The sequence below is a fragment of the Ornithodoros turicata genome, chromosome 1 (genome assembly GCF_037126465.1).
Source record: "Ornithodoros turicata isolate Travis chromosome 1, ASM3712646v1, whole genome shotgun sequence".
NCBI classification, from domain to species: domain Eukaryota; kingdom Metazoa; phylum Arthropoda; class Arachnida; order Ixodida; family Argasidae; genus Ornithodoros; species Ornithodoros turicata.
This window is the reverse complement of record NC_088201.1, coordinates 182,081,552-182,094,832: the sequence shown is the minus strand read 5'-3', so window position 1 is coordinate 182,094,832 and position 13,281 is coordinate 182,081,552. Positions and strand designations below refer to the sequence as shown.

General features: G+C 46.9%; 1 protein-coding gene across 1 annotated transcript in view; it reads left to right on the top strand.

The window, feature by feature from the left end:
* LOC135373647 (uncharacterized) overlaps positions 1 to 13,281 on the top strand; it is a 45,504-nt gene that overhangs the window by 23,820 nt on the left and 8,403 nt on the right. The window contains exons 7-8 of the mRNA XM_064606746.1: positions 6,302 to 6,364; positions 7,750 to 7,888. Of these exons, the coding sequence (XP_064462816.1) occupies positions 6,302 to 6,364; positions 7,750 to 7,888 (202 nt within the window). The remainder of the gene's footprint in view (positions 1 to 6,301; positions 6,365 to 7,749; positions 7,889 to 13,281) is intronic.

The following is a 13,281-nucleotide window of genomic DNA, read 5'->3' as shown; positions in this document are numbered from 1 at the left end:
GGCTCTCTTCTGGCTAATTTTGTGGATACAGGAAAGCACGTACCTTGCGTACTTGGAAACTATGCGGTGCGCGAAGAAGTATCCAGAAAGGTAGTCATAAAAGAGCCAAGTCGCCATTTCCCAATTTTTGCCGCCACAACGGTCAGAAAGTTGCCACCTTGGAGCAAAGTAGCCAAATCTCGTAACCCAGGACTCGCCACAAAATGACTTCCAGCAATGACTGGGCAAATCATTTGGGGATACCGACAGGAGACTCCACTTGAGAAGGAAGAAGAGGGAAAAGGCAGAACACAAAGTTCATAGTCCGCGGTCGTTACAGCACACTGGGAATAGACCTCTCCCTGTGTACAAACAAATGACGTGAGACACCGCCACCAACTTTGTAGACTGAAACTACTATAACAAAAATCCAATAAGTACCCATTCTACCGGTAGCCCTTTCTAAAGATGGCTAGCGGGCTCTTCCATCTTCAGGAACCAAAAGGGCACGAGTTTCTCTCGGAGTGCACGTAGGGTTTCCATGCGATGCCAGCGCGAACTAGGTGGTAACAACAAACCAAATTCCGCACAGGATTATGACATTGTCTTTCGAAAGGATGCTACCAACCCTTGTGCGGAGCTTTCTATTCCTTCCCCAGTAGACAGGGAACCCGAATGATGGAATGTGTACCATTAATACAAAGAAGCGGTCCTTGGCATTTGTGGAGGAATACGTCTTTGTGAAACAGCTGTGTTCTCCGTCCGCTCTGTCGCAAAGTCAACCAACGTCGTGATTACGTCACGGTGACGTTTCTTAGCAAGAGAGTCTGTTAACATTGCGTTTTACGGTTCGGTTTCGTCGATGCAAAAGAAGCGCCATTTTGTGTGTATCATGACGTCATGCCTCAATGCCAGTCACCCGGCGTGTGCCTGTCCGAACTGGAGTAGACTGTTTCTGTCAAGGTAAGCGGGACTGGCCATTTCGCAGGCCATTTCGCAGGCCATTTCGCAGGAGAATGCAGGAGATGGCAAGGCAGTCGCATTCGCAGTGGAATTGGCTGAATACGAAGTGGTAGAGACGGCAGCTTCCGTTTCTTTAAGCAACGAGCCATTACGTCACCGAGCATGTTGCCTACCAGGGTTGCGGAATGGGGTCATCTATTCCAGATCCATTCCTAGGAATGGAAATAACTGTGATAATTACGTTGGTTTCACTTCCTGGAAATGAAAAGGTACGGCCAATTCCCACTCTTGGCAAGGCAATGACCTTGGCAAGCCCATTCCATTCCTTCAATTCCATCAATAGAAAAAAGGGACCCTTAACCGTACCGACTACCCCGGCAGAGCTAGACGAGATTCACATTAGCGTCACTAAATAGGGAGCACGGTAGCGGCACTGAGCCACGCCGGCGAGCGAGCCCGCCATCTTGAGTCAGCCGCGCCTGCGTCGCCTAGCAACGGGACGCCCATCTCCCACCTCTCCTGGCGGAGAACAACGCTCCCTCGAGCCAGCTCGCAACTCAGGAAACCGGTTTTGCCTGGATGTGACTCAGCCTAGACGGCGGAGAAACCACGTGACACGATCGGGGGGCCCAATCGCGGACACCGGACTGCGGCTCCGACGCGGGAAAGGAATATTATACTCTGTACCCCTATTTGGTGATTCTAATTGATATTAGCCATCACGGAAAAAATCATAAAAACAAGGTACAGTCGTGCGTCGTTAATAGGGACAACTCGAATTATGGGCGATTTTTGTCAGTACCAAACTTTTTCGATGCGTTTTCGTCTCGTTAGTGTGAAAATTCGCTTTCCGGACAATGGACGGTCCAGCAAGGTACAAACCATACGTAGCAATTCGTTTTCGTCTCGTTTTTATGTACGGTATCGGTATGGAGGGCAAGAATATCCCTACATTCTGCAGAAGAACTTTTAAAATAGGATTCCCTTTAAAATATTCCCTTGCACAAAGAGAGCTATGCCCACCCTCTTCACCGTCTACAATAACTATAACTGGAAAGGGGGTTATTTGTGGATGTGAAGGGCCTGCAAAATTCAGTATGACGTCATAACTGTTCCGAACCTGTCCACGTGCGACTAGCCTTCCTACAAGGCGTTGTGATTTTAGTTAAACGTAGTGCAGTCGCTCGGCAGCTTACGAGAACAGAGCCGACGGTACTTCTGTCATGGCAAGTTCAGGCTCTGGCGTCAACGGCTTGACCAACGTCAAGCCAACGGTTACATCAGCTATGGCTCAAGTGGGACTACAGAAAAGCTCTTCAATTCTTTGAGGACGATGGTGATGAACAGCAGACTGTACGTTTTGCTGACATTTTGTGAAGCCAATATCGATATGCATTCAGGCGTACCTACAAGCAGGCACTAATTCGGGACATTCCTTCAATAAACCTCCACCGTTGTTGTTGCTATTTCATTGATATTCGATAATATGAACGATCCGGTTTATGGACGATTTTGATTGTGGACGAAAGTGGCACAACTATATTTCGCTTCTGAACGTTTTCGTTACTGCACTTATCAACTTATCGCTCTTGACCGCGTCCAGTGCAGCGCATGTGTGCAAAGGGTGTGAGGGCAGAAACCAGCCGTTTGAAACCAAGACTACCACCGGGGAAGCCAGGCCATTCCAATTCCATTCCTGCGAAAAGATGCCTAATCGTATTCCCATTCCATTCGTGAGGCAGTTTTCACAATTCCAATCCAATTCCATAACATAAGAGCTTGAGCCTGGGCACACCACCCAGTCCCTCTTTGTGCCCACACTCAGGATTTTACTCTCAGCAGACTCAGGCATTATGGAGTTCATCCACCAGCTGGTCTGCTATACGCCATCTTGTCCAATCCAATTCGCGGTTGTCCGGACTCCGACAAATCTGGAATGATTCTGGAATCATTCCAACTGTGGAGTGGCAACTCCGCAACCTTGTTGCCTGCGGCGGACTGCAAGCCACTTTTTACGTCATTAGAAATTGTTTTCAAATACAGGGTGTTTTTTTAGCTGCAACAAAATTTTAATAGAAAAGGGAATTGCCTTAGAAAGCTTTTACTTTTTTCATTGGATTAGTCGACTGGGCTGCTCCTAGGAAACCGATTTTTTTCTCAATTCAGGTAACAGGGATATTGAATCATTTTTTTAAATTATTGACTTCAGGGAGTGCATTGCGATTGCTATATTAAAGCCTGATCTCCACACGATTCGCTCCAACCCCTGGAGAAGCGCAGAGGTAATCACAGCGCGCGCTACAGACCTATCTGTTTTGCCTCCACCGTCTGCTGCAAACCACAAGTGGTCGGCAAAAGAACGACAGTGACGTTATACGGGATACAGGCGAGCCCTTATGGCGGTATATTTCACAATCTTTGTTTTGTGTCTCCATTTTGCTTTCTCTTCTTCATTCTTGTGTTCACACTTGATCGCACTGTCCGCATGGCCGATACTATCGAAACTTTCGATACAATCGATGGAGTTTTACTATCGACTGTCCAACTGTCGACTGAACCGGAATTTCGAGAGTATCGCGATACTTTCTCAGACTATCTATAGTATCGTGACATAGAAGGTGGTGCACTTCACTGAGCTTCACGTCGCTTAAGCCGTGCCAATCCAGCACACCTTCTGAATTCGGCACTCAGTTTTTGCACTGCTTTATCGTGATCCCACGTGACTCGGTTCTACCACGTGACCTTGAGTGGGCGGTCGCCGGTCGCCGCATCTCTGCCACACACAGCGGGCAGTACGTCGTCTGCGAGCATGCACCAGCCGTGCTGATCTTGTTAAACCAGTTAATTTAATGACTAATATAACACAAATATTATAATATGCTATGAAACGTTTAATACAATGGTCGATCTTCCAACACTGGCACTGTCTTCGTCAGGACAAAAGGCGATACAGGGGTTGCACATTGCTTAAATTGGTTCGGTAATTGGCGTCACAAACGGTGCAAGTACGCGGGACAGCCTGTACACAGCTCAGCCTGAGCTGGCTCCCTAAGAACAATGACATCATCACCCGCACTTGTGGAATGTTCGAGAACGTGACTCACCGAAGACCGACATGGTGGCGTACTTGCACCGAACTTGCACTTGCCACTGTCGAAACGTCGACCATTCTGAGAAACGTTTCATAGCATATTATAAGCTTTGTGTTATATTAGTCATTAAATTAACTGTTTTTTGTTAACTTTCCTGTAATCTGTCGAACACGTTTTATTATTTTACTTTTATTCAACTTCGCAGCCGTGTGATGTTTCAACCCCTTTAAGCTATATCTATATATACAGGGTGTTTCCTTTTATCTGCACCAAATTTTCATAAAAAGGGGAGTTGCCCTAAGGCGGTTTTACTTTTCGCATTGGATTGCTCGACGGGGATGCAATTTTTTGCTCAATTTTTGAACTAATTAACAGAGATACTTTCATCAACTTTTTAATTATTGACTTTAGGGACACATTGCAATTGCAATATTAAAGCCTGGTCACCACATGATCCGCTCGAGCCACAGATGAAGCACTAAAGTAGTCTGAGCGCGTGCTACAGACCTGAGCATTTCACCTTGGCCATCCGATGGAAACAGAAAGTGATCGCAAAAAGAGCGATGGTAACGTCGATATCTCCGCCCTCACTTAGGCCGCGTACCCACATGCGGAGAATCTGCGCGGAAACGCGAACGCGGCACGGTAAACTCTGTGCGGGAAAAGCCACCTCTGCTCTCCGCTTTTTGCGATCGCGCAGTGCACGATTTTTAGCGGCATCCGCACATGCTCGGCCAATCAGGAAGTAAACGGAAGTTGCGTGCGTTCTTGTTTTCTTCCGGCCTCCCGCACGGAGAGCATTGGCGGCGGCGTTGACTGGAACGTACGTTGCAGCAGTGCTCACGTTTTTCAATCGGCGATCATTGCTGCCTACATTATAGAGCGTTGCATTAAAATGACTTTTTGGGGCGACACTGGTATAAAATTTGGGACTGCAGGTAAGTACAGTGTAAGATATTGACTGTCATGGTGTTAGGAAGTTGAAAGCTAAACATTCTCCACAAGAAAAGAATGCGCTATCGCCACAGAGAGTGAACCCAAAGCCGTTTTCTTGTCGTTGCGTTTCTTGCGTCTGCGATGTTGATTTCGCAAAAGCTCAGATGTAAGAAAGGAAACGTTCACTACATCCAGTAGCTCGAGTTCGCTGTCGTTCGCCACCTTGTCAAGCTCTCGCTGTGGAGAGTCGCGGGCGGAGGCAGTATAGCTGGGACGGCATGCATACGCGTCCGCTTGCGGCAGGCGGTTGCGCACATCTCTACCGCATGTGCGTACGCGGCCTTACCGTCACAGAAAAACGTAACGCTCCCCGATCTTTGTTTTCTTTTTTTTTTGCTTGCAAAGAACTTTGCGTATCACCACTACATATCAGCGCTTATCGTACCGGGAGCAGGGCAAGAGCTGTGTCCGCCATAATGAATTGACTGATAGGGCAAGCGACTGCGAACACATGGAGGAACGAAAGGAAGGAAAAAGAAAAACAAAACAAAGATTGTGAAACGTACTCCGGTAAGGATTTCCCAACGTCGCGTATGACGTTTTTCTGAGGGCGGAGATATCGACGTCACAGGCGCTCTTTTTGTGATCACTTTCTGTTTCCAGGGAACGGCCAGGGTGAAATACTTGGGTCTATAGCACGCGCTGAGATTACTGTACTGCTTCAGCTGTGGTTCGAGCGGATCATGTGATGATCAGGCTTTAGTATTGCAATTGCAATGTGCTCCCTAAAGTCAATAATTAAAAAAATGATTAAAATATCTCTGTTAATTAGTTCCCAACCGAGGACAAAATTGGATTCCTAGTAGCAGCCCCGTCGAGTAATCGAATGCAATAAGTAAAACCGCCCTATAAGGAGACTCCACTTTTTATGGAAATGTGTTGCTGATAAAAGGAAACACCCTGTATAGATAGACAGATGGATAGATAGATATCTGTACCCGTGAACGACGTGAGTCTGGGTAATGTACTATAATTAATTGGATTAATTAGTTCCTGTTCACAAATACAGGGTAAGATGTAATTAAGCAGGGTACAGATTACTCATTTCTGCTCGCCACGTTATCAGCGTCTACTGACACCCTCTGCTGCAGTAATTGGTTCTGATATGTACAACAGTCTTGCGGTGGCGTTATCTACCCCCTACTCTATTATTTAAACGGGGCGTTACCCAATGACGGAACGGGTCCTCACAATGCCAGCCGCTCCGAAATTCTGAGTATAAGTAGACACCATTGTGCCAGAAGTGTGTGACGGAAGTGTTTTGATTTCAGCATTGGAGGAAGGAATAATGGTTCGTTAAGGACGGATTGCCAACGGTACAGGGTTAACTACAAGTAAGTGAGAGTCTTTTCTCCTGCAGCGGGCGATGGCTGTGTGCTGTACAACCATGCAGGAAACAGTGAGAGACTGCTGTCAGATTGCCGTGGCATACATCGGACACGATATGGCTTCAGGATGCCCTGTTCAAACGTTGTGTTCCTCATTTTAATTCTTGAAAAGTGTATTTGATACCAGTATCCCGTCCATAAAAAGAATCGAGTGAATGCTATACCCTGCACGGATACAGACGGATAGACAGGCAGATGTTCTGTCCAGACGTTTCCAGACAAAAATCGAACTCCTGGATATTTTTACTCTGTATTAGTCGCTGACCGGAGGGGACTCTGCATCTTCGGTAACGAAGGAAGTTCCCTTGCGAGAAGACTAAGGGGGTTCTCGAAGCCTAAGAGCTGGTTCAGAGTCCGACGGAGCAGCGCGTAACGACGCGCAGCGCGCCACCGCGCATCGCGAGCCACCCCCGACGGGTACATAGTTCGACGACACTCGGCGAAGCGCAGCGTGGCTGCGACGCGCTATACGTCAGCCACCGTCGGGGACTAGAGCAATGCTCTATATCTGGCGGTGGCCAGCGAGCTGTGGGCTTTGGCGGACTCGCATTTCCCAAGATGGATTCTCCCATGTTAATGAGCATCCGTGCCCATATAATACACGACGGATGGACTATAGAGACAAGCAAAAAGAGGAGAACAGCTGAGAAGACGTGCAACTTTCTTCTTCAATTCAGGGTCCATGTTTGAGGGTACCAACAGCGTTACAGTAGTATAAACATGACAGTACCAACCATGAGAACATGGATTGTCTTTAGTCGTATTCCAACACGCGGGTACAGTTGCCAGATATGACTGCTTCCCCAATACGAAATGTATTAGTATTTCCGTTGCGCTGCGCCGGATCGCGTCAGACTACGATCCCGGTACGATGAGGAAGCGTGGCCTAGCGAACGCTAGCTGTCGGAGCGGAACGCGGGCGGCGACGGGTGAAGACTACGTCGTACCCTAAACCAACCTTGAGTTATAGTTTTGTAGTCTTAACGGTACCCGCCTAGAACTAGAACTAGAACCAGAACTAGAACCAGAACTAGAACCAGAGCTAGAACCAGAGCTAGAACTGTCCTGTGCTTCAAACAGTCCAGATTCTCTAGAGCTTTGCTAATCGTCTCTTGGAACATGCTCTTGGAGCCTTTGTATCGGAGGGCACCCTAACAACAGGTCCCGCTGGCGGCCCTGCTATTCCCTCTCATAGAGAAGAGACGTGCGCTATTATTGAAAATATTTCTCTTGTATGCGTGTGTGTACGGCCCCTTGTGTCGTCTGTTAAGTCCGGTGGATGAGTTCAGTGAACGTTGACTGGTCCCTGCAAATTGTGTACGTATCCGCAGAGACGCACTAGACGGTAAGGAGGGAAGGGAATGTTACGGCACGAGCAGCACCTGCTGCATGCCCAGTTTCTTTGGCGTCTACGACTTCCGCGTGGAAGAATTCTGCCGCCACCATCGCCACCTGTACCCAGATGTCCTGGTAAGTTGTTCCTACATTACAATACAACACACTGCGTTTAGAGCGCTTGTACGGACTAAATGAGCTGCCTGCATGATTGTTTAGTCGGTCGATGACGTGTTATTGTTGAGAGCTGTGCCGTTGTGGCAGCGTGTCGCTCGGGGGAGCACTGTGTGTCCTGGGACAACTTGTCACGCAACTGTGCCGACATTTACCTTACTGCGATCGAGGAAAACCCTGCTGAACCGCCGATTAAATCGGTGCCTGGATTAGAGTCCTGATTGCGTCCGACTCTGGGCGTAAAAGTCTATCGCCACATTCGGAACTTTCTCACACACTCTTTTTTTTTTTTTTCGTCCTGACGGAGTCATTGCCACTGTGGAAGCTTCGACCCTTGTTCACTTTTGATGTGTCCCGATTAAACGAACTAGTGTTCCTAACTTCTCTAAAATCTCTGTCGGCGTCTATATATATATATATATATAAGTGAAATAATAAGACTTGGACTACAGATTACAGGAACGTTAACAAAAACTAATTTATTTATTGGGCAATTTAACACATAGATTAAAAGAATGGTCGACGTTTCGACAGTGGCACTGTCTTCGTCAGGACGAAGTCAGGTCCTGACGAAGACAGTGCCACTGTCGAAACGTCGACCATTCTTTTAATCTATGTGTTAAATTGCCCATTAAATAAATTAGTTTTAGTTAACGTTCCTGTAATCTGTAGTCCAAGTCTTATTATTTCACTTTTATTCAACTTCGTAGTCGTCTGATATATTAACCTATTTGTTTTATATATATATATATATATCCCTCCTTGTTCGACCTTCCTCTACCTATACACTCACGCACACATGTATATATACAGGGTGCGTCATTAAAAAAATTGACCAGAATTTATATTAAAAGAACTGTGAGAGCAGCATAGATGTTGTTTTTGCAGTTGAGTTCTACGGCCGGGCGGACATCCTCTGGAAGAGAGTATGTAACTACCAGATGACTAATTACCTGAAATCCATTAATTATTTTTTTTAATTAGGGAATTTCGGGCAAAGGCGAGATAGCAGCTTGAGAGACTACCCTCGTTGAACACCTTGCCACTTTTAAAAAATCCTGAAACACGCACGTGTGCTGAAATATCCATCCCGGAATTTCGGTATGCAAATGAGCCAAAACCGAGAAAGCGCGCCTGAGGAGCGCATCACCCACGTCGACGGAGGTTTATCTGTGCAGGAGAGTCGTTTATCTGCCCAGCTGAGCGGCACCCACTCCTATTATCTCCACCGCTCCAAATCACGTCGTCCTCTGACGTGAAATGAGCGCTCTACTCCGCGCGTTCCCGGTCGCCGCGGTTTCGGTTTTGGCTCATTTGCATACCGAAATTCAGGGATGGATATTTTAGCGCACGTGTGTGTTTCAGGATTTTTTAAACGTGGAAAGGTGTTCAACGAGGATAGTCTCTCAATCTGCTATCTCGCTTTTGTCCGAAATTCCCTAATTAAAAAAAAATTATTAATGAATTTCAGGTAATTAGTCATCTGGTAGTTACATACTCTCTTCCAGGGGATGTCCGCCTGGCCGTAGAACTCAACTGCAAAAACAACATCTATGCTGCTCTCATAGCTGTTTTATAAAAATTCTGGTCAGTTTTTAATGACGAATGAATCTATATATATATATATATACAGGGTGTCCCAGCTAACTGCCAGCATATTAAAAAAAAAACTTTTTCCAAGATGAAATCAATCGCATACGCTGAAGGGCACTCCTTAGGAGGGCATTAGCAAAGTCCAAAGGCAATGTCTTAATTAACTTTCATTAATTAACTTCTTAATTATAAAAGCTACGATGTTGTCCCAATGAGAACATCTGTTCCTTTCGGTCACCTGATATCGCAGCCGTTTTCGAAACAATAATCCGTTCGGTAGATCGCCTGCAAAAAATTCGTCAAGGAATACCATTTTTTTTCTTCTTTATTTTGTTCATTGTGCTTCTTAGAAGACGCGTCTTTAGAGATGCGCAATGAATCCTCCTTCAGATTCCCATCAATGGGCGTGATAGAGATTTTCTGCGGTTTTTCTGGTACAGCGCTCCGCCCTCTACACAAGGAGAGCTACCACCTGTGGAAGTATGGCGCATGACCCGTGTGCCCTTTGGCGCAACTTCGAGTCATTTCTTGTTGCCCGCCATACTTCCATCCATTATGTATCTACTTAAATCCATTATCTATAATCATCTGCAGCTGCAAGAGTGTGCCTTCCCGTCGACGTTAGCAAGAGAAACAGTGATTTTATGTTGACGACCTTCTCACCGGTGCTAGTGATCATTACGAGATCACTCGCGTGTTTGAAGAGACACTTCAAATCTTCGATGCTGCCAGCATGCCTGTCTGCAAATGGATCAGCAACGCAGCCCCCCTTCAGCAAATCTTCGTGAAAAGAGGTGTCACCAGAACAGCGGCTACCGTCAAAGTGTTAGGCGTCACTTGGAACACCACTGATGACGAACTTTCATGTTCCCTCGCCTCTGTTCTCATATTTTTGAGCGTCAAGAGAGATATGAAGCGATATGTTTTGCGGGGTGTCTCACGGTTGTGTGATCCCTTCGGATTCCTTGCGCCATTTACCATCACCGCTAAGATCCTATTCCAGCGTCTATGTGAGAAAAAGACTATGTGGCATGCTCCTTTGACCCCGGAAGATGATCACGTTTGGAATACATGGTGCTCGGGACTTCGTCTTCTACAACGTTTTTCACAACGACGGCTTCTGGCTGATACCTCGACGCCTCAACGTATCGAACCTACGTTGCACGTCTTTGCCGACGCCAGGCCTCAAGCATACGGAACCGTTGTCTACCGCGGAAGTGCAACTACGTCAAGGAGCACGGTCTCGTGCTTGAAAAATCTCGAGTTGTAGCCCTCAAGCGGCGGACACTTCCGAGGTTGGAGCTGCTTGCAGCACTGCTTGCGACGCAGCCGTTCACGACCGTATCCGACGCTTTGCTCATTCCCGTTTTTAGCTGATATGCATGGACAGATTCCATAATTGCCGTTTCGTGGATAAGGACCTCCCTTTGAGTTGTTGGAGGCATTGTCCTGGCACTGAAAAACCCTGCAGATCACGTAACACGCGGTGTGTCCCCAACTGCGCTCTTAAATGAGACTCTCTGATGGGCGGGCCCTGCTTGGCTTTTGTGGCGAGCCCATAGCTAGGCCTACAACAACAAGCAAGCTTCAAGCTACGGTCAACGAGCCTCTGAATACACCCGTGACTCTTGCACGGGCCTCTACTAAACCATTTTCTATATACGACGTATTGGCCAAACACACGTGTGCGCTTCCGCCAAACTTCAAGCTCAGATTCAAAGACTGAATAGTATCACAGTTTGGATGTTCCGACATGAACTTGAATGAGTTGGAACTATACTTAAAAATCTATTTTAAAAAATCTCTCGCGCGGTGGAAGGTGTAAAGTGACCAAAAAATCATCAACATATCTGAAGACCCTGCATGTGCTACGGTCCCTCAAGGATCGCACTGCAATAACATCGGTCATACCTAGACCCGAAAAATTGCATACCGCACAGGAGCAACACAGTTACCGATGCAGATGCCTCGCTTTTGCACGTAGATTCTCTTCTTAAAGTACTGTAAAGCAGTAGACAAGCATGATATGCCGGTGATGTGACTAGAGACTTTGTTGCTTCTAAATACCATATGCGGAACCATACGACCGACAACGCGCTATAAATATTTTTAATTTGCCATGAAAGATGCGGCGTAGCGGAGCGGTGCGACGCCTGGTGTCAAACAACCCCCTGTACAGCGGGCAACACTGAAAATTGGTATTACACACTATTACACCGGAACTTCGTTATTTTAGTAACCATATTATTAGTTTTCCTGTTTACCTGTGCATTCTGAAACCCCTGTTAACAGTGTTTTTTGCGAAGTAACCCAGCGCTGGCCGCTGTTCGATGGAGGCTCTCCCTACTTCTCTGCAGCGCCTGCGCACTGAACAATCAAGTCCCGACGCTGTCTGGCTTCTTGAACGTCTGACACATATTTTTTAAGGGCTCAGCATTTCATTTCAGTTTGCTTATCCGTTTATCCTCAGATGTGGATCGTTGTGTGAACTGCAGGGGCGGATTTTATGATGGATTGTTATGTCGGGCCCAGTGTTATACGCATGCAATGTGGTTGCCGCCGTATGTGTCAGGAGTACGGATTCATTTCGAATAGCTCGTACAGTGTTGCCCGTAATATTTAATTGTAATTTTGTAATTAATTGCACCGTCGATTGGAATGAAACTGGCGCAGTTTTTGTCCTGGTGGCTTGGACTATCGAATAGTCACACTAAATGACATTTGATCGGTGCTGCTTTACAGTACCTAAGCAACAACAACTTTATTACAAGATGATGAATGAGAGTTTCATCGCAATGGGCGACATTCTGCCCAATTGCTGGTGGTGATGCGCGGAATTAAATAATGAGCCCCTTCACAATATGGATGGAAGTGCTATGGTATCCAGAAAGGTGAAGAGAGCTTTGAGGGCAGAGCGTTGGTGGGCTGGATATGACCAGCGACCAAGCAATTTTGTGAGAGAGTGAGGGGGCGAGAGTCCTGCTCGTTAAAGGATCCGGAGACTACGATTCAGGAAGGTTGATGTGTGTGCAACGGAGAAGAATGTTAATTATTAGAGAGTTTGAGCAAATCGGATTTTGCAGCTCCCGATCGGCAACAAATACGGTGAATGCGAACCGATCGTATCCGGGGCAACGCCAGCGCGAACTCTTTTAGTAAACCGGAGTGAACCGGAGACGCGCTCGCCGGGGGCGAAGGGAAGACGCGTCTCTGAGATGCGCAATGAACAAAATATATAATATATAATGGTTATCCTTCCTAGATTTTTGTTCTGGAAACGGCATTGGTATCCTGAATTGCGAAAGGAGGAGCTCTGTCCTTTCTTTTATGCCTCTCGTTGTGAAGGCTTTGTTGGAAACAATGTTTACCACTTCCGTAATGGCAGCCCGTTTAGCCGAAGACTCATAAGGATTCTCCGCGAGCACCTCGCGGAGTAGATGTAGATCGTCGGCGATTGTAAATCGCTTTCTAGCAGGTGCCACCGTAGCAGACGACACAGCCATGCTGAAGATTGCTACCGTAAATGTCTGCGGTAATGGCGGCTAGCGAGCGGAGCTCCGGCGACGGCCGGACAGATACGATGAGGGTGACGTCATCTGAGCATGCCCAGTTGCGTGGCCGCCCCGACCGTAATCTACCGTGCGGGAGGACGCACTTTGCTATAACTCTCTATTATGTTGTTACCCTTGCGATGATGTCATGATGATAACTGACCCTTTCACCTTTCGCAATTTCTTTACAGACAACACTGTTTCAGATTT